Genomic DNA, 26,785 nt, shown 5'->3' with positions numbered 1-26,785 from the left:
ATCAGTTCAGAAGGAATATTTACCAACTCAAGATTATGTACAGCTCTAGCAGGCATTTTTTTATCATTTAATTTATTATAACAATATTTACAAATACATTGATCAGAACCCCAATAAAAACAATCCTCCAACAAATAAGTTGCAAAATCCTTCCACTCATTTTCCTTTTCACTTTTTAAATATAGATCAACTAACCTAGTCTGATTTTTATAATGAATTCTTCAACAAATGCAAGAAAAATTGGGCCTTTCACCTGAAATGAACTTAAACCTTGTAATTTCTTGGTCAAAATGTTCTGTACTAAAAATCTGTACAATTTCTTCTACATTTCCTTCTATTACTGTATCTGTTTCTTCACTGTCCTCTTTTTCACAAAAGTAACTAACCTCAATTTCTTCACAAATGTTCTTTACATATAATACAGATCCATGCAAAAGATCACTGTTTAACTGTTTTAGCTTAAGTGCTGGACTTTTTGCATAATACAACCTTCTCACTAATTTCCTCACTTCAGTATGATGCACTGCTAACATCCTAAAATGGTGAAAAACACACTGGCATACTTTTTTAGAAAGACAAGCCAGAGAATGCCCTTGCAAACCTGTTTGTTCTCTGTCTGCAAGGATCTAATTCTTGCAACATCTTAATCTTTTGTTTAAGACTTTTCTTAGTATACTTACGTAAGAAATTGTGAAAAAAATCAATTGAATACTGTCGTACACTACTACAATTCCAAGTGTACACTGGAGCCTTAGGACATCTCCCTAAAACTTCATCAGCTAACACCTCTTCTGTACTTCTTGTGACAATTTTCTCTTTTTCAACCGGACAACCGGCCTTCACCTCATATGCTCGGCCACTGGTGTCAACTGCATGCAACAAATCATTAGTCTGAAAGTAAGCCTCTTCATTAAAAAATGGCTCAGAACTTGAACAATGCTTCCATTCTCCAGAAAAAACATTGCAAACATTAGTTCTATTCCACTTACTTTTCGCTTTCAAAAGATTGATTGCCTTGTCTAGTGTACAAAGTCTATTGATTACTAAAGTCAACAATTTCTTTTTCAATTCAAAAGCCTGATCAATACTTTCTATTCTTTTTTTTCTTATAAAAAGCTGTTTTCCTTTTAGAAGTCTTTACATTTAATAAATTTAATACAACCGTTATAAAACACTCTTGCGAATTTAAAGAAACTGATTTTTACGTCTATTACTATAGACAATTTCATCGCCACACACTTTTCCAACAGTCTTCTTTTTAAACTGTTTTCTTTGTTCTTAGATACTTTTTTTTCCTCATCTTTTCCACATTGTCCACACTTTTTTCTTTCAGTTAATTTCCTTATAAAATCCTTTGTTGTCTTATCAGAAGCATTCTTTCTCTGTACAATGTTTAGAGAAATCTTGTAATTGTGTTTTCTTGGACATGTAAGCCTGTTTATTTTTTCTTCCTTTGGCATCCTTTGTAGGCATGTTGGTTGTTCTTTCTGTAGATAATACTACATAGCAATTAGAACTATATGATGTAAACACTGGTTCACTTCATAAGTTTAAGGTACAGCAACAGTGTTTGAACAGAGTAGGAAATCATGCAGTGAGTGCTGTTTCTGACTTTGGCAGTGCAGTGGTGTAACATTATAAGGGAATTTGCGGAGAATGGTATTTAAGGGTTTAGTGCAGTGGTGTTTAGGCAGTGTAGGGGGTCATGGTGGGATTGATATTTCTGACTTTAGAGCAATACAGTTGTGTGTACGCAGTGTATGGTATCAAGCAAGGCCTACGAGTAAAAAGCACTGGATGTCCTAAAATCTAACTCACTCCATGAGTACATGTATTCCCATGTCTTAAAACACATACACCGAGCAAGTGATTGACACAATATTTAAAAAACTCACTTGCATTCTAAATGAAAAAAGATATAAATATGCCTTGAAATGCATTGAATTGATTACTACATGTTACAGAAAGAGTTAGTATGGTATTTCTACAGCACAGCCAGGATCTTCAGTACACACCATAGAGACTATTTACAAATTAAGAGGCCTGACAGACGTAATGCATAGCAGTTTCTAGTACTACATATCCTAAACCCTGACTCACTTCATCAGAACATGTGTTCTTATATTTTTAAACAAACCAAATTACTACAATAGTAAAAAAAGACTCACTCGAATAATTTTTAATTCTAAATCATAAATGTATTCATCAAACATTTCATACTCCAATAAAACCTCCAACATCACTTCATCTGGTATTTCATTAACATAGTCCTCAATTTCCAAATTTGTATCTTGAAATTTGATTTCTTCTAATAACTTTGTCCAAACTTTGATCAAAGAAAACTCAATTTTCTTCATCAATGTCCTCTCCAAAAAGTCCATTTAAGTCCTCTATTACTGCATACAAAATGTCAAATTTGACTGCAAAGTTCTCCTGATTCTGATCCATTTTATATATTTGATAATTTTGCTGCACCTTGCAGAAAAATATAACTTAATTATATCATTTTCACTAATGGATAATAAAAAACTACCTTTATCAATTTCATAAGTACATGTATTCCCATATTTGTAATTACACAAATTATTCTACTACATTCTTCTGAAATGAAAACTGACTCACACTGTGATCCTAAACAGATCACACTATCCCTTCCAATTCAGTAAAATTATTACTACAATGAAAGGGAGTCTTGCTGGGAATATTCTTTTAGGGTTTACAACATTGCAGTTGTGTTGCAAGAGTTTTGAATATTTTTCTAGGAATGGAGTTTCAGGGTTTAGGACAATGAAGTGAACTTCAAGCTGTGTAGGGAGTTAAGGTGGGACTGAGACTTTATAAATGAAAATTCACTGAAATGATTACATGCTACAGATACAGTTGCTTTTGCATTTCAACAGCACACCCAGCATCTAAATTGCACAGCATAAACACAATTTGAAAATTAAGAGGCCTGAAACATACTGCATAGGACTCTACAACTATATCACCTAAACCATGACTCAGTTCATGAATTATGTGATTTAGCACACAGGGGGAGAGAAAGTACAAACAGATAAAATGGTACACACAGAGGGTGCGAGACTACAGGCAGAGAAGGAAAAGATTTAACATGTAAGCGCTATATAACACACCAGCAGCCATATCATATTAGGCCTCTGCAGATGCACATGATAGGGTGCAGGCAGTGGGAGAGGGTTGGTGCAGACAGAAAATAAGATGGTGCAGTTAGAGAGTAAACTGGTACAGAGGATAGATGGTGCAGGGCTACAGGCAGAGGGAGAGATGGTGCAGTCGGAGAAAAGGTGGTGCAGAGAAAGGGTGAGATGGTTAAAGCAGAAACACAGAGTGCAAGCAGACACAGACATGGTACACACAGAGGATAAAACGGTACAACAGAAGAAATAATGGTAACAGTGAGAGAAATGTTACATGCAGAGGCTATTTGGAGCACACAGAGGTGGAGATAGTGAAGACAGATAAAATGGTACACAGAGGGTGCGAGACTACAGGCAGAGAAGGAAAAGATTTAACATGTAAGCGCTGTCTAACACACCAGCAGCCATATCATAATAGGCCTCTGCAGATGCACATGAGAAAATGCAGGCAGTGGGAGAGGGTTGGTATAGACATAAAATGAGATAGGCAGAGAGAAGTAGACTGAGGAGACACAGGTGGGATTAAAGAAAAAAATGCAAATATAATTCTTTAATTTACACCAACAGTGTGATCCTAGTCAAAAATGTTAAAACCGTAGATTTCACCAAAACACACACCACAGAAAAACGTTTAAGAGAAAACACAGCCCATGAATATGAGGACTACATTACAATGCAGAAACCCAACTAATTTCCAAAATAAATTTCCAATATGCACCATTAGTTTTTTGCCAGCATTACATCCAAACATGACAATACAGGAAGAAAGAGGCCCAATAGGCTTGTAAATCTGGCCATAGTGTATACAGCACTCTATCTATAATAAATGGGTCATTGCTAAGAGGAGGTCTAATAAAACAGTATTATTAAGAAAGCACAAGGAGTATAAAATGAAAGTGGAACATTAGGGGACAGTAAAGACAACCACAACATAGGGAACACAAAAAAGTTAAAAAAAATAGCACTTTCAAGAAAGACCAGAAAAAATAAGGAAAGTGGAAATTTCAGAAAACAAAGGACACTATAAGCAGAGAGAGGTAGACTGAGGAGAGACTATAGAAAAAAGTGCAAATATAATTCTTTAATTTACACAGACTCAGTGTGATCTTGGGCAAAAAGTATAAAACCATACATTTAATCAAAACACATTTACCACACGAAAAACTTTGAGACAGAACACAGCCTATCTATTTGAGCACTACAATACAGTGCAGAAACCGGAGTCATTTTCAAAATACATTTCCAATTTGCAGAATTACTTTTTTGCCAGCATTACATCCAAACATGACACAATATCAGAAGAAAGTAGACAGTATAAGCAGAGAGAAGTAGACTGAGTAGACAGGTGAGATTATAGAAAAAGTACAAATATAATTCTCTCATTTACAGACACTGATCCTGGACAAAATTTTAAAACCATACATTATACCAAAACACATTTACCACACAAAAACGTTTGAGACTACAGTGCAGAAACCGGAGTCATTTTCAAAAAACATTTCCAATTTGCAGCATTACTTCTTTGCCAGCATTACATCCAAACATGACTCACACTGTGACTGACCTTAGACACAACAAAAATCTTTGCAATTCAGTCAAATGATTACTACAGTGAAGGGGGGAGAAGGGGATCTTGCTAGTAGTGTTGTATAAAGAGAGCAAGGGTAAGGGAGAGAGAAAGAGGGAGCCAATGAAAGGGAAGAAATAAACAAAAGGAAGTAAATCAGATGGAGAAGGAGTTCGAAAACAGGAATAAAGGAAAGGGATAATAACTGAGGAAAAAGATATGAGGGTAAGGAAAGGAGAGTGATAGAAAAAAAGCATATTAAGAAAATGGATAAAGGAGTAGGTGAAACAAAGATTTATAGAAAAAGAGGAAAGAAAAAGAACAGTGGTGGAGAGAAAGGAAGACCGTGAGAGAGTGAAACCGAGCTAAAGTGAGTAACTTCCACATTACAACACATTTTTATTATTAACTTACAATGCACAACATATATCCTTACAAATTAATAACACCTTTAAAAATGCTTTTGAAGATTTAGAACAGTGTCAATCACACCAGATTTTCTTAAGCAGAATCTCTGAAATGTACCAGACACTGCAAGCCCAAAATGTCCCGCATTCCCTCTCATTAATAACATATCCCTGTACATGACCAATTACATTTCTTCCCACACAAATTCAAAACCAAACTAACATTTTAATTGGTTGTACATTTCAACACTATCAACCTTCCCCCCACTGCTCTGCCTGTTACCATGGTAACTCTACATAGAACACCTAACTGAACTCAAAAGGTGAAAAGTTCATCTCTCAATGTTGCAAACCAAAGCAGCAAGTGTTTGACTTCTCAATATTCCAGCTTATCCATGTACTTTTCAATAACTTTTTCTAAACCAATAGTATTATTCCTTTTAAAACAAGTAGTATGCACCCTAGTTTGCAATGTTAAATTATCAGAAACCACCAATCATTTTTGTTTTTCAAGTGCACTGAATCTCATCCACATTTTTTTCTAAACTCCAAGTTTTCAAACTGCCATTTCATTCCCAGAGACCATCGGAGTACAACCAGATCTGCCTTCCAGATGCTTAGAGTGTGGATTGTAGGACAGTTTTATATTCTGGAGTGAAAGGTATGCAGCAAATAGATCTTTTCTCAACCTTGATTTACCAAATGTGGATTGGCCAGAGAGGATTAAGATGTCACCAATTGATGCCATTGGTAAAATCCTTTATGCATCTCCCACACCCTGACCTCATAATTGTGCACTGTGGTGGTAATGACCTAAGCACTCTGACGGGGGTAGGTCTGGAAATGCTTTCAAAGGACACCTTTGGGCAATTGATTTTTTTCACAAACTGCCTTGGTATATTCTAATATACGCCAAAGGCAAAAATGGAACTGGTCCAACCAATATTGTCCGCAGATTGAGAAAGCAAGGAAAAATGTGAATAAGTGTTTCTGCTTTTCTCAGAGACTATGGTATGGGTTCTATATACCACAACAATCTGCGTTTCAATATGCATGACATCTATAGGAGAGACTGTGTACATTTTACAGATGAGGGGAACAGAGTCTTCCTTTTAAACTTTAGACTCTGCATTGGTACTTACTTGTAGGTACAAAAAACAATGAACACAACAGCTCTTTTTAGAGCCACCCAACATCTCAACACAAACTTATTTAAATGTATTTTTGGGGGTTTTTTTCTGACGTGCGTGCACCTCGCAGTTTAAAAAGAAGGTTTTGCCCTTCGGGGTCCTTCAGGGACCCCCTGAGAAGCCCTAGGGGGTCAGGGAGACTCTACCCTGCCTCCTATTCCACGTGCTCCGCTTTCGTTTTTCACTCTTCTGAAACTACACAAAATGGCGGCTGTAGGGTGTGCACCTCGAGATTATTTTAGGAAAAAACATTTTTGGGCCTTCAGGGACCCCCTGAGAACACCTAGGGGGTCAGGGAGTCTCAACCCTGCCCCCTTTTCACGCTTTCCACTTTTGACCTCTGCCTCGGACAAAAAATGGCGGCCAACACTTCCTGATTTCGACCGATTGGAATGTTGAGACGTCTAACAGCAAATCAGAATTCCGCTCGCGCGCGCACCGTGCACGCTTATAGACATACATTTTTTCAATTTTGATTTACTCAACTCATTTAAACAAAAGGGCGATCTGCGAATCACTACCATTTTGCAAAATTTCTTGTAATTTCGTTCAGCCGTTCGGGCTGTAAACTTGTCTAAAGGTCCTATGGAAAATAACATAGGGAAAACGTTTTGGGACCCCCTTTTTTCTCAGCCCCCACTTGACGAATCCCCCAAAACTTTCAGGAGCGGAGCGGGCCATCTTCTTTGAGAAATTCACAAAGATTCATCAACCGGCGCCAAAGTTATTCCCAATAGAATGTTGCGGATTTCCTATGGAAACTAGGTCCTAACTATAACTACCTACTGGCGACCGCCAGTAGGATATATATATATATACAGTACATTTTCCTTCCCCTTTACAAATGCGATACCTACCAGCATAACCATTGCATGCTGGACCTTGTGGGCGCTGACAATTAGGCGGACTACAGGAGGTGTATGCATAGAAACGTAGGAGGAAAAATGAGGGGGAGGAGCAACAGTCCGTTTGAGATAAGGCAGAGTATTTCAACCTTGCTCACGCCCGTTCACTCAAGCACACACACCTGGCGCTGAAGAGGCAGAGAAACGCCGAAATGCATCCGCCATAACAAAGGAGAACATTTTCCGTGATGTGCAGCCAAATAAAGTGCTACCGACTTGTTCCTCAGCTGTGGCCTTACTCTTTTTCGAATGAAAGGAGCGGAGTTTGATATATATATATATATATATATATATATATATATATATATATATATATATATATATATATATACACACACACACCTATACATCTATATAAGTAAGACTGCTGACTGCCAGTTGTGAGGCGGATCTGTGCAGGTGTGGACCACTTCCCAAGGATCCTTTGTTCAGTAACAGGCCAATACACAAAAGGTTCGTGCAAGCAGTGTCTTTATTTAGGCATTTCTCAGAAATGTCTCCCATGACGCGTTTCACTCCGTAAAGGAGCTTGATCACATGACGTGCCCCAAAAGGCATTGAAAAATTAAAGTGCTTTAAAAGACCAAACAGCCTTAAAAAATAGACTGAATGGCATATAGTGTGCAGAATAAACATGACAAAAAATGTCAATAGAATAGGTAAACGGTGGTTTACACAATGGTACCAATTAGAACCTGGTTATACAAGATTAAATGTGCTGCATTAATAAAACAAACCAAGCTGATTCATGATAATGTAGATTCTGGCAAGTGCCTAGATAACAAAAATGGTACAATTTGAAAGAAATCTGAGGAAGCAGCAGAAATTTACCAACATACTCGCAAACGGAAATATTAAAGTTTAATATAGATTGTAAGTCAAGGCTAATATATCACAATGGTCAGCCAGGTTATTGCTGCAGAGTCCCCAAAAAAATATCGGAGCTTAAATGAAACATTCACTTGGAAACCATTATATTGCACAAATCTCCGCATGGTAATTTATGGTACCGGAATAAGAAGCCATTAGCTAGACTTAATAATTCATGAACAGTTCTTGCTATAGCAATGTTTTAGATAAAGTGCATATATAGAAAACCCTCTTAAATAGATAAATGCTATATACAAACATCTGTCCAAGTAAAGTACAAGTGCACATGGCAGAGAAAAAATGTAATCTCAAAAACCACCTGAGACATTGATTGAAAAATGCCACGTTGATGCTAAATTGTGCCATAGTAGTCATTAAAGTGCAAAAAAAGTGCTGTGCGATATAATCCATGTTGAAAAGCATAAAAAATATAAAGCTAACTAGGATCAAAACAGAGGCTCAATGTGTGTGAACCACAGAATAGTCAATAATTCAGAAAAACAGCAATGGAAATAGGACTCAATGTATAACGGTTGAATAAATAATGAAACATAGTATGAATCAATCATAGTCAAAGGACACCATATTTACAAGAAATTATGCAGATCTTCATTAATATTCAATCCATTGGGGACTCTGGTATCTAAAGAAAGAACAGAATGGGTTTCCTTAAGTAATTTGTCACGATTCCTGCCCCGTCCGGGGTTGGGGACTGAACCTAGAACAGTGTACTCCAAGTCTCTAAGCTTATCATGTATAGACTTAAAGTGTCTGGCCACCGGATAGTTACTATCAGAATTAACGATGGCCCTTACGTGTTGCAAGATAAGTTTGCTTACCAGAAGCTCAGTGCTTCCGATATATTCCAGATCGCAGGTGCACCTAAGTTTGTAAATTACATATTCTGACCTGCAGGTCAGATATTCACGAATTGCGATCTGTTTTTCGCTGAAGGCAGTTTTGTAATGAGTGCCATTCTTTGCAAACGTGCAAGCACAACAAGATGTACATTTGAAGAAACCCATTTTGGATAACCAGGTTTTCTTCGGTGGAACTTCTGGCATGGATCCGTCAAGGGCATCCCTCATAGAGGGCGCCCGTCTAAAAGTGATTGCAGGCTGGCTTAGCATGATGGGACCTAAAATGTTGTCAGTCATAACAATGGGCCATTCAGAGCAAATAATGCATCACATTTTTTTTCCTGGGTACAAAAGGTGGTGATTAGGCGGACTGGGCAGGCTGTTTGGTCTGTAGACATAACCGCACTAGGATTGAGCAAATCATCCCTCAATCTAGTTTTTGCTTCCAAAAGTGCCTGATCTAGTACTTTCTTTTTATATCCTCTTTGAAGGAATATCTGGACAGCTTCAGCTAAGCATGTATTGAATGTCTCTTCATCGCTACAAATTCGTCGGATGCGAATAAATTCTCCGTACGGGATACTGTTTATAGTATGGCTAGGATGTGAACTTTGGGCATGAAGAATCGAATTGCCCCCTGTGGATTTCCTTTGTAGCTTAGTATGAAGGATACCTGCCTCAATATAAAGTTGGACATCCATGAACTCAGCTGAATTGTTGGTAACAGATGCAGGAAACTTCTGATTAGGGTCATTGATGTTAATTTCATTAACAAAAGCAATCGCTTCCTCCTTGGACCCCTTCCAGATAATGCATACGTCGTCAATATAATGCCAATAGTGAACAATATTTGTCCACCATTGGCGATGGGTGGCTCCGAGCACGTGCTTCTCCCACCAGCCAACATGCAGGCACGAATAGCTTGGGGAGAAGCACGAACCAATTGCCACCCCGCGTAGCTGTTAGAAAATGTCATCTTGAAGTTGTAAGAACTTGGTTCGCAGACAAATGTCTATCATTTCTAAAAGCATTTTGTTATGGTCCCTTAAAGTAGCATCATGACTGTCAAGAAAATATTCAGTTGCCTTAATACCCTGCCAGTGATGGATACTGGTATAAAGTGATTCTATGTCCATGACAACAAATAAATAATATACATATATGCACACATACAGATTAGTAAACTTGCGTCCCTTAAATATAGTAATTTAAATAAATCTAATTGTGTAAAGTAATAAATAAAAAGTTATATTATTTAATATTTATAGGCACAAATTAATTGTGTATAGGCGTTTCTCTGCATGGCCCTCAATACAGTAGTGGGACTTGTCCACTCAAGGATAGTAAAATATATACTACCATTCTTTGCATTTGCCACCAAGCTCAAGACACTCATAACAAAGTTCATATGGGGGATTGCAGTCCGCTTTCTGCATGCGCGCTACTTGCCAAAGTGCTTCAGCACCACGTCGGGGGTAACTAGCGCTATATAAATGCAAACCTTTTCCCTGCTATCCCTCCGCTATCCTTCTCAATCCAAATAACAGACTAATCTCCACCACTGAAATTACTTTCATATTTCCCTATACTAATTCACCACTAATCCTTATGGGTTCCGGAGTAGCATGCTACTCGCCGTAAAAATCGCTTCGACACCTCAGGGGTAGTAAGCCGAATTTATTTTATTTAAAGTTTTGTATAGCGGGAACATGACCCAGGTGGGTATCCGAGCGCTTTACATAGGTTTAGGTAGAGAGAGACAAGTAGGGCAATATACATCAAGAGCAAATCAGATAAAAATAAATTAAAAAATTGTCATTTATAGGCAATAGGAGCAAGCATCAAGATCAGCGCATTGTTTGTTAGAGGAGTTTGTTCAGTAGTAGAGATTTGACTTTCTTTTTGAAGGCAAGGGTAGAAGGAATTAGTAGTTTCCACTGGGAGGGAGGTGCAGATCCTCTGTGCCAAGCCAGAGAATGAGCGATTGTAGGCTTTAAGCTTATTACATTTCTTGGGCTTGAGCAGCAAAGTGCTATTGCTATACCAGGGACGGAGCCAAGATAGGCTCCAGTTCCAGACTTTTTATACCTACCAATTTGGGAAGGATGTTTCTTTGCATGGATTTGGTTTACTTAGGACCTTATATGGGTAAAGCAAGATCAGCAAATGGTAATGTATAGGATGCAAGGGGGTTAGCATAATTGTAGTGTACCAACCATGCTTTAATCGGTAATGTTCTACATTGTGATATTTCTTAGTCCATGGACAAACAAAAGAAACATTCCAACAAAAAAGGTCCAATTCCATAGCCTTCTCCAGTTTCACCAACATCCAGTAATAGAAAATCCACTCTTGAACTGTACAGTTATGGCTTAAAATACCTTCATTTACACGAGACAGGAATTGAGAAAAGTATTCGAGGTAGATGCTTATGGATTACAGTTGCAGATTACTCCACCACAAGTGCAGAGATCTGCTGTGGTAAATCCCCATGCAAGGGCTGGTAAGTGAGCATTATAAGGCTCTAGTAGTTTGTGAACACTCACAAAAGTATGGTATGAACATTCACAAACTTAAAGTCAGCCATTTGCCACAGAGGAATTTTAAGATTTAAACCAGACAAAAGCTGAAATAATTTGTCCCAAGATAACAAGGGTAACTGGTTCACCCCAAGTTTTTGTGGTGGAGGAGGCAGAAGAATTTTCGCAACCGGAAAAAATGATGTTCCTGCAGAATAAAAAATAAAACTGCATTTACACAGACTCCATTCACTCCTGGAAACCGGCACCTTGCACTGCTTTAAGTGTGCTACTGAGAATTGATCAAAATTAAGTGGTAGAGATCCAAATCACACATACTAAGGCAGATTTTTTGACTATTTTCCTGACTATTTTCCAGGCATTTTGCAATGGCAGAATTCAAGCCATTTAAAAAAAAATAATGGTTTGTTAGCAACACTCCAACATCTGGGATGGGAGAAACAAACAATAAAAGTAGTCTTACCTGGGAAAAGATTCAAGATCAAAGAGATTGGCCCATCACTTCTAGCAAGAGATACTGGAGGCTCCTTGGTCAAGACAGCTGCTCTCACCACAACTTCAGCATTTCCTTTATAAAGGCACCTTACAGTCATCCTGCATAGAGATTAGGCATACTTAAATATTTGAGAACTGGATCCACTTTACACAAATCCAAATGTCTTTCGAACGTTGAAAATTTGGAACCAAATTAGCAGTAAAAGAATAAATTAGTAGGCATACTAACAAAAGTGCTCACCTAAATTCACTTTCTCTTGCTATTATGCTTTCTTGGAGATCTACCCAGAGTGCACGCACTTCATTTTCATAAACAATATTGTTCCCATCATACTGCAAGACAACAAACAAAAACGGAGTAAATGATAAGACTTCAAAGCACAAGACCTATGCTACAAATTACCACTTACCCTTATTGTGGTGCCACAGCCATCTAAAGGGATGTGAAAGGTGACTTTGCCACTGGATTTATTGTACGGAAGACAAGCAGCATCTCTGACTCGAACAGTACTTAGATTCACTTTCGGAACGGTTCTGGTCGCAAGAACTTCAACATCCATGAAACCATCTGCATTACAGACTGCAACTGAAACAATAGAATAATTTCAAAATGAAATACACTTTTCCTGTTAGTGAAGGAAAGTTTAGATTTTATTAAAGACAGTGGTTGGCAGAATGCTTTTTCTTGCTTTATTTCTATAGCTAGTACATTAGCGAGATGGTCAATGTAGTGATTGAGTGTTAGAACTCAGCTGAACAGTAGACCATGAAGTGATTCAAATTATTTGCATCAAGACCATGTATTTAATTCATTTCAATCAAATCAGTACATGCTCTTGTACATGAATATTCTGAATTATATTTGTGCGAATTCTGCATAGTTTTATATACAGTGTGATTTCTGCATAGTTTCATAATATACAGTATAATACAGTGCTCTCGGTGCAGAGAAGGAGGATTTGAAGGGAATTGGGGGTGGTTGGGTCAGTGAGGGACAGGGTAAAGGTGATGCGATATAAACACAATTCAATTATGTACAACGGAACCTTTACAGCCTAGTTTAGGTCTATAGTTCCCTTTACAGAACATTACACATAGGGCAACATTGGTTAATTTCTGGTCCTATGGTGTATGTTGATAATTGTATGGTTGTCAACGTTTCGACCCCTGTTAAGGGTTAGTGATTCCTCATTCTGGGGTCTTCCTCAGGACAGGATGTAATGGTAGAGCACCTGAAACCATAAATGTAATTCAGTACGAATCTAGAAAAGGGGGTCTACTAATACTAAAGTAACCTGGAATGTACCTACTCATAAAGTTGGCTCCGAGTGTCCGATCTTGGGTGGCGGCAGCAACACTCAGCTGTATCTGTAAGGTGTGATCAGGTTATTCATCAAGAGAACATAGGTATGTTCTAGGTGAGTAGAAACAAATGATAATGAGGGAGACTCCCTAGGGTATGCACAGGAAACTCTTCCAAGGATGCTTCCTGTATATCAGTATCAATCCGGTTATTTGGATTGTGCAGTCGTGTCACTAAACAGTTGGCATCCGCATCTTGTGTCAGTGTCGATCCGGTTATTAAGATTTTCGATCATGTGTTGCTAATCAGTCGACACCAGCATCTTAAAAAAACGATCAGATATTAAAACTAGGGTAAGGTGTGCTTTTTGGGACAGGGCATGTTAAGAAACCCTACCGAGTGGGAATGTCATGCGGTGGATTACTATGGGGTAGAAGTATGGTTGCTACTATTGGGATGCATTGAGCCCCTAATCAGCAATCTAACTGGTGGGTTGGTCTGTGCTAGGCGATTAGGCAAAGTAACTCCCTTTTAGTTATTGACTCGTCTAATGACAGTGGAAGGGCGTTGAGTGCGCAAAACCGAGTCCATTCGGTAAAGAGGCTCGTGTGTTTGCAAAGTGCCTAAATAAGCATTAAATGAGGCATATTCATGGTAGGGATAGTCAGTGGCTAAATAAGAGTTCTACCCACAACCTGCAGTGGAAGAACCATCCAATGTGCATAAAAACGAGTCCGATCAGTAAAACGGCTTCTAGGTTTTCAGAATGCCAGAATTGGCATTAATGAGGCATATTCACGATAAGAGTAGTCAGTGGCTAAATACAAGTTCTACACCCAACCCGTAGTGGAAGAACCATCCAATGTGCATAAAAACGAGTCCGATCAGTAAACCGGCTCCTGTGTTTTCAAAATGCCAGATTTAGCATTGATGAGGCATATTCACGGAAAGTGAGACAGTGGCTAATTGCAAGTTCTACACAACCCATAAAAACCGTTTAGTTGTCAGGATGCCAATGACGGCATTGGTCACAAGAAGTGCCCCATTACTGTACTGGTTGATGTACAGTCATGAATAACCAAACCAAAGCCTTGTGCCCTCACTGTCTCATGGACTAACGGCTACGGAAGAGCTAGCACCAGGCAATGAAGCGGTCTGGTCTTACCTAGTCTCCTACGATGATCGTTCTGACAAGCTGAGATGCTGTCTGATCTGGTCCTATCCGCTTCACTGGCGGCAGGGGGTGTGGCCTCTGCACGTGGTGCTGCTACTAGATACCCGTGGGGGCTCGGTAGTCGGCTAACCAATGGGGATGTCGACCGGGCTATAGCAGCAAAAATACATTTAAAAAACTACACTTCGTATGATGCTTGTCTAAAGAAACCAATGGGAAAGAAGTTGCAGTAGACCAACAAATATACAGTAAACCTTTCCAGACTGAGCAATAAGTCAGCTTTTCTAGCTCGAGAGGTCAATAAAACCGTATGAACCAGTGGTATTAAGTACAGAAAAGGCAAACAATAGGATAAACATCCTAAATATATTTTTTAAATGCCTTGACGAAACACGGAGTCGTTAGGTTTCTTCAATATGGAGAAAGTAGAGAAAATTAAAGATGAAGCCATGAATGATTGACCTGCCATTTATCCACATAATCAGGCAACTTCCTAAGAAGTCTAAGTGGTTTGAGAAAGCGGCACTGAAATATGAAGGGTTCTGTGTTTTTAATAGAATCTACACTTAAGTTAACTAGGAAAATCTTCATATTTTGACAAATTGGGGGTTCCTCGAGTGCTTGTTCGAAGTATAACAATCACAAACATTAGAAGTAGGCTTACAACAAAATGATTGAGCTGTTAAACCAATAAGCAAAAAAAAAAAAAGTAGGTCCTCTAATCTTGGACTAGACCAGAAAGCTTTAGGTGCCTGGCTGTCCCAGTGAAATGAGCCCCAAATGCAGAAATATCAATGAGACCTGAACTATCTAACCCAACAAGGTAACATTGGGTAGAAACCGGTTGGAAGGGTTTTCTAAAAAATTATTGGTTAAGGGGAAAGAAGATTTGCTTACATAGGCAGTACGTTTGTAAATCTTTAGTGAAGAGCATTTGCACAGTTTCGATTGATTTGGGAAATATGGACAGAAAACAGAGCTTAAACCGGTTGTGGTTATCCTAGTGACAATGAAATTAATCTATTAGGTTTCCTTCTATTGGAATGTGTTCTGCTGATTTTCCAATGTATTAACAGTTCTGTAAGACTTTGAATTGCCAGAGACTCTGGAAAATGGACTAAAAATGATGTCTGCTAAAATGAGATCTGTTTACCTTCCCACACGCCAGCTAACCTATACTGGCCACAGTGATTGGTAAACTTTGGAAGTACTCGGGCCCAAGATGTTTAAAAGCATTCTGCAGCTTCTGATGGAATACCCGGGATTCACCAGGTCACCCCGAAATTTTCCAAGTGGACATTGAATTGTGGATGAGATTGAGACTACCTTGGGGGTTGCATAATAGACCAGGAAAGGATGGGATTAACCAGAAATGTCGGACAACAGTTCCAGTAGGTGGGAGCCAGACTTGAGAATGCCACAAGGTTGCTACAAGAAACAAAACTGCTTGTTGACATGTTTAGGCAAGATCCCAGAATATCATTAAAAAGGGGGGGGGAATTCTTAATTTATGGTAAAGGATAAATCCTGGAGAAAGGCGTCCATAGGTGTAGTGAATCGATCCATACCCCAAACCGTAGGAGATGGGAGTTTGGATGAGAACGAACAGACCCACAGCGAGGGATCCCATCAAGAAGAAAGTCTTGACTATTGTACGATGAAGATGGAAGTCACTGGAGTCAGATGTCTGGAATACCAATCTGTAACAGAATAGAGACCCCTGGAAGATATTCTGCTCGTCTGAAATGTTGCGTTGATGACAGATTCACAAAAACTTAGCAAGTTCTGCTAGTGGTTTGTATTTTGCTCCCCCTACCTAATTCTCCGACAGCTGCTCATCTGTCTTTCCTTAATAGAACAGCATGTTCGACTCTCTGGCAAAGGTTTGATTTGCAAAAAGAACAGCCACGTATCTAAACAATTTATGTGGACAGATGACTCCTGTTGCGACTATGTAACTCAAGACTCCACCACATTTTGGCCCTTTCTTGTAAAACCTGCGAGGGGGAAGTAAAGACAGCCTTCCCATTCTGGGCTCTTAGTGATCTAATCATGGAAGTTCTAGAAACTTCTTAATCCAAGGACACCAAATGTGTAATGAAGAGGGCTTGGAAAGATTAGTTTAAATGCTGCTGATAAAAGACCCGCTATTCCAGCTAATGATCTCAAACATTCGCTGCACACCTTAAATGAATCCCCAAATAATCCTTTGGATTGGGAACCTATTTATGTGCTAGAAGCAGCTCCTAACTAGAGTCCTTCATGAGACATAGCATTACCCAACAAACTATCATCCCAAACCAGTTTGATAATGCTTTGGGCCAATTAATTGGTCCTCTCATTTACCCTACTCCAAGATCCAAATTTCTCATGAGAACCAGTAACCACAAGAAGTTTGACCTGACACACGGATCAGGCTGTCTCAACACCAAATTTAAGAAACAAAAACATAATCGGGTTTATGGATGGGTAGGAGACATATTGTGTGGAAATGTTAGACAGGAACACTCAGAGCAGATGTGAACGGTACCCCTATCCAGAGGGGTCAAGGATTGTTAAAATATTGTTCCCAACATGGTCGGAGAGACCCACTCAGTGGAATTAGGGTGAAATATTGAGGTACAGCCAAACAGGCGTCATTTGAATCCAAAACAATTGTTGATTTATCACAATATATTACAGCAACAGATAAATACCCCAGATTCTTTACCGAAGAGCACATCAATCAGGGTCACTAGAGAATATATCTGTGTCATTAGTATTTCATGCATAGCTACCTGTATCATGAAATTTAGTCTCCACAATTTGAGGGTGTATCTTTTTGTCGTAGATTATACACTGCAATCAAGTAGTCCAAAGGAAGAGTTTTTGCCTATCAAACCCTCAGAAAACTGAAACATCTTGGGGAGGACCTGCTTCTCTCTGAATCAGTTGACTACTTTAGGGTCATTAAGGCTCCCGGTTTTCCATTTTTACAGATAAATACAGACAGAAAACCATTTATTTTCCGGTCTATTTTTAAATGCGGATTAAAACGGAAATTGAGTTGTTGGAGTGATTCTAAATGTGGTCTATCATGACTGCTGGGTTAATAGCTGGGCACATTGATCGGCAAGAGGATTTAAAACAAATATAGGGATTTTAGTAAAGAGCCTTAACCAGCAGTAGATTTGCAAAACCTTGACACTAAAATGTACATATTTTACCACGAGTGTGTATAGATCATTGAAACCTGTCAGGCATTCAGGCACAAGTGCACATTAACTGGTTAAATAAATACAGAAACATTAAACCTTCATTTTTTCATAAAACCTAAAATAAATATGGATAAATACAGGTAGAATCTGAAAGAAAAAAAATAGGATAAATACTGACTGAAATGACAAAAATATAAATACCATAAAACCGGGAGCCCTAATTATTATTACTCTTAAAATTCCCAGTGACTTCCATGGAAATCCCATGGGGGTCTATTGAAGAGGAATTGTACTGAGACTTGGCAACAGTTGTTGCCGTACACTTCTAGACTATTTCCACACCGTGGGCTAAAGCAGACATTGAGAAATGTTAAAAGGCTTTGTGATGTTTTGAGATATGCTCCAGTGTGGAAGTCACAGCCTGTTTAATAAGGACTGAAATAACTTAAATTCTCCCTGAAACATTCATTCTCCTGATCTTCATTATAAAAAGTAGGTAGCTCAAAAGCCATATTGACTGTCCCAGAAGAAAAAGAAAGATGAAATATAATAGAGGAAAAACTGGACGATTTGTATTAAACCAACTAGTTAAACAAAATGCGAGCGAATTAAAATGACTGGGGAATAAAGTACCCAAGGGAAGGCTATTTATTTTTGAAGAGAGGAGACCAGTCAGACTACAAATGAGCAGTCAAGAAGTTTGTCGGTCCAGAAAGGGTTGATCTTTTAAAGAAGCCAATTCCTTATAAGGGGAGACGCATTCAGAGAAAACCCATCCTATGGGGCAGGCACCTGCTGCCTCAGGCTTTTAGACCAAGGCCACTTCCTAGAAAAGCCACACTCCAAGAAGAAATGGAGGAGGAAATGACTGACAGCACCAGTAAACATCTTTCGTCACGCTCAAACAAATACATCCTTGGGCAGCTGAAGCCTCGCAGTCAGTAGCGTAACGAACCTTGATGGGGGGGGCCCTGCAGGGTAAGTGAAGGGGCCCCCTCCAGACTCAATCTAGAGCTCCCCAGCAGAAGTGCAGTGCTGACTGGGCCCCCTGGAGGGTGAGGGCCCCCCGCACCGCGGGGGCTGCAGGGGCCTGTGTTATGCCCCTGCTCGCAGTTGCTGATGGAGCAGTGATGAATGACAGTGCTGTATGTCTTTTTCCTCTGGAGGGGTCTTGCTTTGTCACAGGAGGCGAGAAGGAAGCTGGGGGATAAAAGGAAACGTGCCAAGGTGCAAGTGAAATGAAACTGAAATCACACATTAGAAAATAATGTTTAAGTATCGACCATTGCATGTTTTCAATAAAAAAAAAAGATGAAAGATAACTGGTAATACTTAACGTGACTGCTAGAAGCAAGAAAAGGACGTGTTGCTCTCATTCAGGACTATGGTGTTACTCAATGCTGATATGTCTACTGCATTTAGCTTCCTATTGGTTTGTTTGGACAAGCATCATGGAAAGTGTAGTTTTTATAAATATTGGTTGCTATAGAAAGGCAAATATAGAATGCACAAAAGACGACCCCTATCTTGTGATGAATTTGCGATCAGCCCTCTTAAATTCAAATGTGGCAATAAAGCAGAGAAACATCATTTAAGCCTAGGTTCATTAGTCACTATTGCCTTACAAAAAGTTCCTCAAACACAATAATGCCCATCTTAGGACCCACTACTACCCACGGAAAGGCTATATCCGTTCTGTGGTGACTCAGCCACCTGCCAAGCTCAAACACTTTAGTGATCATCTGGAATACACATTCATTGAGGTTCCCTTGGTCCAAATTACTTTGCTGTGTATTACTGCCATGCAGGAAGAAACTGGGCAAGTTGAATTTATGAACCTTCTAGTAGAACTGGTGTCGGGCAAGAAGTTTGACATTGCTCTCATTTTCATTAGTCTACTGCAGTTGAATAAAAGGACATTTTTTTGTTCTGGTTACTTCTCAGTTACTTACGATCTACTTGTGATTAACTTACCAGACTAGCTTCAACAGCTGACTTCAGTTTTGGCATTGCATCACTTTAACTGGACAGGCGTGGAATAACGAACAAGCATGGTTAGGAGTAAAATATTTAATGGAAATATGTTTTGAAGAACACTGCTCTGTTTAAGCAATAGAGAATTCTACTTTGTCCACACATCCACAGAAGATGTTCCCCCAGATAAGAAATGTTTCATGTTCTTTCACGAATGCCCATGACGTGGTTTTGTCAGACCATAACTAATATTTTAGAGGCATAACCAAAGGAAGTTTACTGAAGTTTTTTTGGGTTCTTACTATTAGTTTACAGGGAAGGGTAGGATACCATACACATGCAGCGAGTTTTTTGCCATGTATCATGGAGTGTTGAGATTGATGGACCAGTAACTACAATATTCAAAGTAAGCTCCAGTGGCAAGCTGCTGCAGGCATTTAAGAACTGGAGTGTGCAAATGTTGCTGTAAATACCTGTAATCAGACTGGCAGTTACGTGCATCACTGCTTTCAGGAGAACATGGACTATCTGCATCGAAACCAATAGTGCATTTCAAATACTGTGCCGACATCGCTTGCACAGTATGACAAATGAGCTCACTGATGGGAAAAAGTGGAGGTTTATTGTGCTCATCAATTAAGGCAGAATTTAAAGCTGCACAGAAAGAAAAGGAATTTCAAATAAGTAACAAGCAAGCCAGTGATCCGGTTAGTTACCAGTTATCAATTGCTGGATGAGTAGTTGGGAAGAGAATCAAGACAGGAACTTGTTTTTTTTTTCTAGATCACTTGATCTCAATCGGGGTTTAGGGAAGCTCATAGTACAGAGACCACCTTGGTTGATTTAAGGACTTCATTGGACTTTCTCTAGACAAAGGGACCCTTACCATGCTGACTTATCTGTTGCCTTGAACTCTGTCCCATTCAAGGATGATTCAAAGGCTGTACAAGATTGACATTCCCGTGTTCGCCTTGAAGTGGTTTCAAGATTTCCTTAACAGAACATAGAAGTTTGTTGAGCACCTTCAAGTCTCGTACTAGGTTAATTGATGAGGGTACTACAGGGCTCTTGTTTAAGTTCTAAACATCTATATAGCCCCCCTTGCTTCCATAGACAGATCCTTTGGTTTCGATATATCATATGTGGGTGATACACAGCTAATGATCTCTTGATACCAATGGGGAGACCAGCACTGAGCAGTTTTCCAAAACACTGAAGACCTTCGCAGGTTAGATGGCTGCCAACTTCCTACAATTAAAGGCAGACAAAACAGATTATGTTAGCACAAATAATCTGGACTCCAGACTGGTGGCCATCTAATCTTTGCCCGGCCTGGTCACCCAAGTAGGTAGCCAAGAGCATTGGTATACAAACAGATCAGTCACTTTCCGTGAACGACTGTTGCAGCCATCAGCTGCAGTTTTTACAAATTGTGTTTGCTCAAGGCGGCTTTCCCTTTTCTTCCACCCGGATCAAAGAAAACTAATCCACGCACTGATGATTAGTATATTGGACTATGGCAATGACTTGCTTGCCACCACAAATGAATCTTTATTAGCGACATTGCAAGTGGGCCAAAATTGGCCACCCAGCTTGTTTGCAATCTTCCTGCCAGCTCCACCTCCGAACCTTTGAGATCTCTACATTGGTAACCCATTAGGAAAATATCTATTTTTAAAATCTGCTGTTTAGCCTATAAATCCCTAATGGGGAACGGTCCTGCTTACCTAGCCCAGAAACTCAAACTCTTGTGCTCCAACAGGAACGTACGTTCCAAAGACAAAGCTGCATTGTCAGTTCCCCGAATTCGCTGGACGAGGTAAGGGGGGGGGGGGGGGGAGGTGAGGTCTTTCTCCTAGTTGGCACAGTTTTATTGGAACAATCTGCCACTCCATATCCGAACTTGTTCGGACAGTCAGTTTTTGGAAATCTCTTAAGACTGTCATTTTAGGGTGGGCGCACCGTTTGACTGTACCTCTACTTAGCACAACGATACCCCTTTGGGTGTGATTCATGAGCAATACAAGTCATTAAAGTAACAGAGCATTGCAGCTTCACATTGTGTTCCACAGGGTGTTCACTTTGAACTTCAGTTGCATTGTAGTGTTTTGGCAAATAACCACATTCAATCATTGCCTCATGTTACTCAAATGCAGAAAAGGTCTGAACCTCAAGTAAATAGGAGACAGTATGACAGTGTGAAACAAGTCTTAAGCCATCTGTAAGCGGTGTGGAAATAAAGAAAACCTAAAAGCGACCCTGGACACCGAGGCTGGTGATCCCTGAAAGTGGCAGGGCGTAATACTTGCCACATGTTCACCTCATTGTTTTCAAATTTTGTCATGGTGTCTTCACACACAAATGTACCCCATGCACTCTCACTCACAAACACTTAGACACTTTCACGATCACTGGCCATTACTCACAACTATTCGTGTACAGGGGCTCCGATGTGAACTCCTGGGGCGTAGGTTCTCAACAGTGTTGCAGTTGCCCCAGGGCCTTCTGGCCCTGGGGCACCTGCTGCACACTTGATAGAGGCACCCCCTCACTATCACAAAATCACCCCCACTCATTTTAATTCACTCACATTGAAGTACTCATTTATTCATACACACAACGCACTGATTCTCACTCAAGTCCATTAAAGGCAATCCCATTCTCTCTCAATCACTCACAAGCACACTTACACATACTCAGAACCACAGATTTTTTTTTTGTCTAAACTTACCCCATCTGCTGTCAAGTCAAAGTCTCCATGGTAGCAGTGGAGCAGGAATTTGGCACTGGTCATTGGAACCAGCAAGCCAGGATTCCCAACTAGGAACGAGACATAGCAGCAGGGCAAGGTTTAAGAGAAAGACTCCTCAAGCCGTCCCCAGCTTCTTGATAGGACTAGAAGCACAAACCTATCAGAAGCTGGTACAGTGTTGAGGATCCGGCCCCTGTTGCTCTGTGTGGCTCCCCATTGGCATCAGGGATGCACTGATGTGAGGCCTGGCAGCCCCATTTTAGAAGCTATACTGTGTTGTCTGAGGCTTGCGCTATAAGTCTGCTAAATAAAAAATAATACTGGCTCGGTTAGGCGATATCTGACTACACGACACCCTTCACACGAGCAATCCATCTACAGAGTGCTGTGTTTCTAAACTCTGTAGCCGTAATATCGCTCTGCCCCTGCCTGATTCAGTCATCAGGAGGGTGGTGGAGAGTCTGGAAGTGCTAAATTAGGGGAGCATGAACACTGCTAAATGAAACTACCACAAGAGTGTGCAGTGACTCAGCGAATTATGTGGCAGCTCGCAGATGACAGTGCTAGTCCCTGATGAGCAGCTGCCCTGCCTAGGCAGCAGTTCCTGCATGTTTCAGAGAAAGTAAGTGCAGGACACAATTATGCTGCACTTTGTAGAAGTCTGGCTATTACCAAAAGGTGGTAGCATTACCATAAGGGATAACATGAAAACTTGCCAAACTAATTGTGAATGGATACAAAACATGAAAACTCCAAGGTTATGAGTGTTGGGACAGGTGCCCCGCCCCCCCCCCCCCCGTCCCCCTTAATGGCTGTGCCACACTGTCTTGAACATTTTTCTGGTCTGCATTATATAATTTTTCTCAAATGCCTTGGACAATTTGAGGCTATACTGCAGTGGCTTCAGATTTGACGGGGCTGTCCAGACAAGCTCTGCCGAGAGGAACAAGCGGAACCTCCAGCCTGAGTCAGGGTAGCTACTGCCCACTCACTGAAGGCAGTAAGGTGAATGTCAGAGTTGGTCATAAGTCTATTGAATGCGCAGGCTTCTTACTTGTATACTACTATGGGACTACCTATTGAATCCATTCTAAAGATCCATCATGTTCCCTATGACTCGTAGCTCTAGCTTTCCATTGTGGGATACATGGGTCAGTGGCACGTGTTGCTTAGGTTTGGTGTCTTTTACAGTAACATGAACCAATGGAGATGTACCTTTTTACACCATGTACACAAGATCTAGGCTCTCCTACAGGTAGTCACAGTCTAGAATGTATAAGACTTTCTACAGTCCCTGGTTATTCTGGACCTTCAAATGAGTTGCCAGGAGTTGACATTTTGCTGGTGTGGTTCTCCCTGTGATAAAGACAAGCCTGGATTCCTGAAGCCCCTTCTACTGTAGCCGTGGAAGTAGTAACTGGAATGACCTGTGCATAGATGAGCTGCCCAGCTGCTGGAAGATTTTTAAAACAGTTGCAGGAGTATCTACAAGGATACCGCTCTAGTCACAGCCACAGAGAACATCCGAATCCTGCTAGACCAGTGGCCCTCCTACTCAGCAGCTTACGACAGTGTATCTAAGCACACACTGATTAACATGCTCCACCAGAATGAAATCCAGGGAGCAGCCCACAAGTATATTGCATCATACCTCACAGGATGAATGCAGAAAATCATCCTCCCTCACCACTCGCTCCCTAAAACATCACCTGTGGGGTACCTCAAGGATCATCCTTCAGCCCAACCCACTTCAACACATACATGACCCACGTCGAACATAGTCAAAAGCCATGAACTGAACATCATATCCTACGCGGAGGACACTTTCACGATCACTGGCCATTACTCACAACTATTCGTGTACAGGGGCTCCGATGTGAACTCCTGGGGCGTAGGTTCCTCTAAAAATCCAAGATCCATCAAAGATAAGTTTCAAAGATGCATGAAAGGGGTTGCAGACTGGATGAACAACCATCTCACACACAACATCGACAAGACATAGTACTCCTCTTTGAGAAAGGCAAGGACACTGGAACAACGATTGCTGGTCCCTGGATCCAGGCCACAATCCAGATACCCACCGAACATGCCCACAACCTTGGCATCATCCTCGACAGCCAGCTACCCATGAAGAAGCAGACTACTCCGAAAACTCCCTGTAGATGAAGAAGCTCCAGACAATCCAGAATACAGCAGCCAGGCTCATCCTAGACTTCCTCCGATGGACGCACATAACTGGAAACGCCACTGGCTACCAGTCATGAAGAGGCCAGTACAAGCTACTCACCCACACAAAAGGCATACTACGAAGGACCTTCATGCCTCAACCAATGCGTGACCTTTCACCAGCAAACTCAGATCCTTATCCCATGCCCTAGCTGCCACCCAACGCATTTGCTGGACAAACAGCGGAAGCTGCCCCTTTTACCAGCTGGCAGCTAAGTCCTGGAATTACCTCCACCTGCACCTCAGAACCTCACCATTGCTCCAGCAATTTAGCAGACCTCAAGACCTGTATTTTCAACCGGCATGTGAACAAGCAGAATTCTATGACAAATCCTGAAGACCCTCACAGGTGAAGCAGCCATGCTCTACAAGTCCCGATGTTTGATCGAGCGGATACGAGGCCTTGGTGATGAACTGCACTCGCAGAGTTTTCCATGCTCCACAGAGTTCTAAAACAAAGTTCTCGCTCATGCTCGTCAACATTAAGTTGGCAAGTGTGTGCAAGGAAAATCCGATGCTATACAACCTCCCACTGATTTCTAGATATGGGCCCTCGCAGATGGTCACGACTGCTTGCATTGAGAAACTTTCCGTTCTCATTGAGGGAGCTGCCGCTCTTTTAGAACAATTACCCAAGCAGCAGAAAGAAGCAGCGCCCACCTGAGCTGTGCTTGGTGCCATTCACACAGATTTCCCAGGACAAATACGCAGCTAAAAATCAGCATAAACAGTGTGACCTAATGCACACCACCACTTGCGGACCTCCACGTAGCATGGCGTAGTTTGAGCCACTTCACAGATTTCTTTGTAGCAGAACTCTGCCCCTAAGCCTAAATGATACAAGCCACAGAGACCATACATGAGCCAATAGATAATTTCTTCTGAGCTACCTTGTAAGAAGCAATAACAGACCAGGATTGGCTGGGTCCAGAACTCCGGAGACACTGAATTGTCACTGTTTGGGATATACGATCCCAGACCTACGCTTTATCCTTCGTGCACACAAATACGATGAAACCAGATGGGACATTAAGCTGTCTCAATGAAAATCAAATTTGCATTGCCTGACACCAGTAACTAAACACATGGTCACCAAAACTTGGGTTTTGTAATTGGAAAAACCCACAAAACTGCTTGACTAGAATGTCTGGGACCCTTGTTTGGATCATGGGCATTTGGTAGAATGGAATTTCTACTTTATTCAAAATAAATGGCCTGCTTCAGCTCAACATTTTCTTTCTAATACTGAGGAAGATCATTGAAACCAATGTAAGATTGCTACCCTGTAGTACATTTTGCTGGCTCTTGTTCATGAATGAAAGTATGAAATTCCTAAAGTCAACATGAGCACACCCCCTTAGGATAACCATGGCAACAGTGTCAAGCTTGTGTAAAATGTCAAAGGTAAACACTAACGATTGGGGTGTTCACTCCGTGTTATTTTACAAACTATATCAAATCGGTTTCAAACTGCTTCCACATCTTGAGTAACCCTTTAAGGACCTATTTAGTTATCTCTGTAGAATCACTTGTATAAGTGGCGGGGGGGAACTTGATTATCATTATCTCCAGACATGTCTGGAGAAACTAGACTACACCCTCACAAAATAGCTCTCAGTAACCACTGACTGACTCAAGAAAAGGACTTGCATTGGAATTTTCATAAGCTGGGATAGAACTTAAATGTGCACCAAGGACAGTTCATAACTTCATTCTGATTGGAATGCAACATTCTCAAGAGCAAAGTTCACTCCCCAACACTTCGTTGCATATCATTTCACTTGATCAGAGAAATAAGTACAGGCCTCCTCGCACAGCACTTGGGTCATCCATGGTAAGTGGACATTGATGAGGCTTACACATCAGGGTGAACATGTTGACATGGATCAGGAGTGTAAGATATGCATTGTTGCTGTGCTCACTCTGGTCGTAATCATGAGAACTGCCTTGTTTCTTGAACGACAGAATGAAGAAACATTCACCTACCTGCCTGAGGAGATGGACTGCCTTAAAGGAGGAATGATCTGGTCCAAGGGAAAGAGCCCAAGGGCCAGATGACTGAAGGGCTGTCCTGATGACATCTCAAAGAACTCAGACTTCTCAGGAGATACTAAATCACCCCAACCCACCTTCCCAAAACAAGCGGGAGACATCTACATTGAAAAGC

At 40.6% G+C, this 26,785-nt stretch overlaps 1 protein-coding gene across 1 annotated transcript in view; it reads right to left on the bottom strand.

Annotated features, from left to right (window-relative positions):
• The window catches only part of LOC144753489 (zona pellucida sperm-binding protein 2-like), a 274,324-nt gene that overhangs the window by 102,612 nt on the left and 144,927 nt on the right, over positions 1-26,785 (bottom strand). Inside the window, exons 11-13 of the mRNA XM_078641160.1 lie at positions 12,403-12,578; positions 12,234-12,325; positions 11,961-12,091 (exon numbers count right to left, since the gene is read on the bottom strand). Of these exons, the coding sequence (XP_078497286.1) occupies positions 11,961-12,091; positions 12,234-12,325; positions 12,403-12,578 (399 nt within the window). The remainder of the gene's footprint in view (positions 1-11,960; positions 12,092-12,233; positions 12,326-12,402; positions 12,579-26,785) is intronic.

This window comes from Lissotriton helveticus, chromosome 5_1 (assembly GCF_964261635.1).
Source record: "Lissotriton helveticus chromosome 5_1, aLisHel1.1, whole genome shotgun sequence".
NCBI lineage: Eukaryota > Metazoa > Chordata > Amphibia > Caudata > Salamandridae > Lissotriton > Lissotriton helveticus.
Note: the sequence above shows the minus strand (reverse complement) of the source record. Positions and strands in the feature narration are given on the sequence as shown.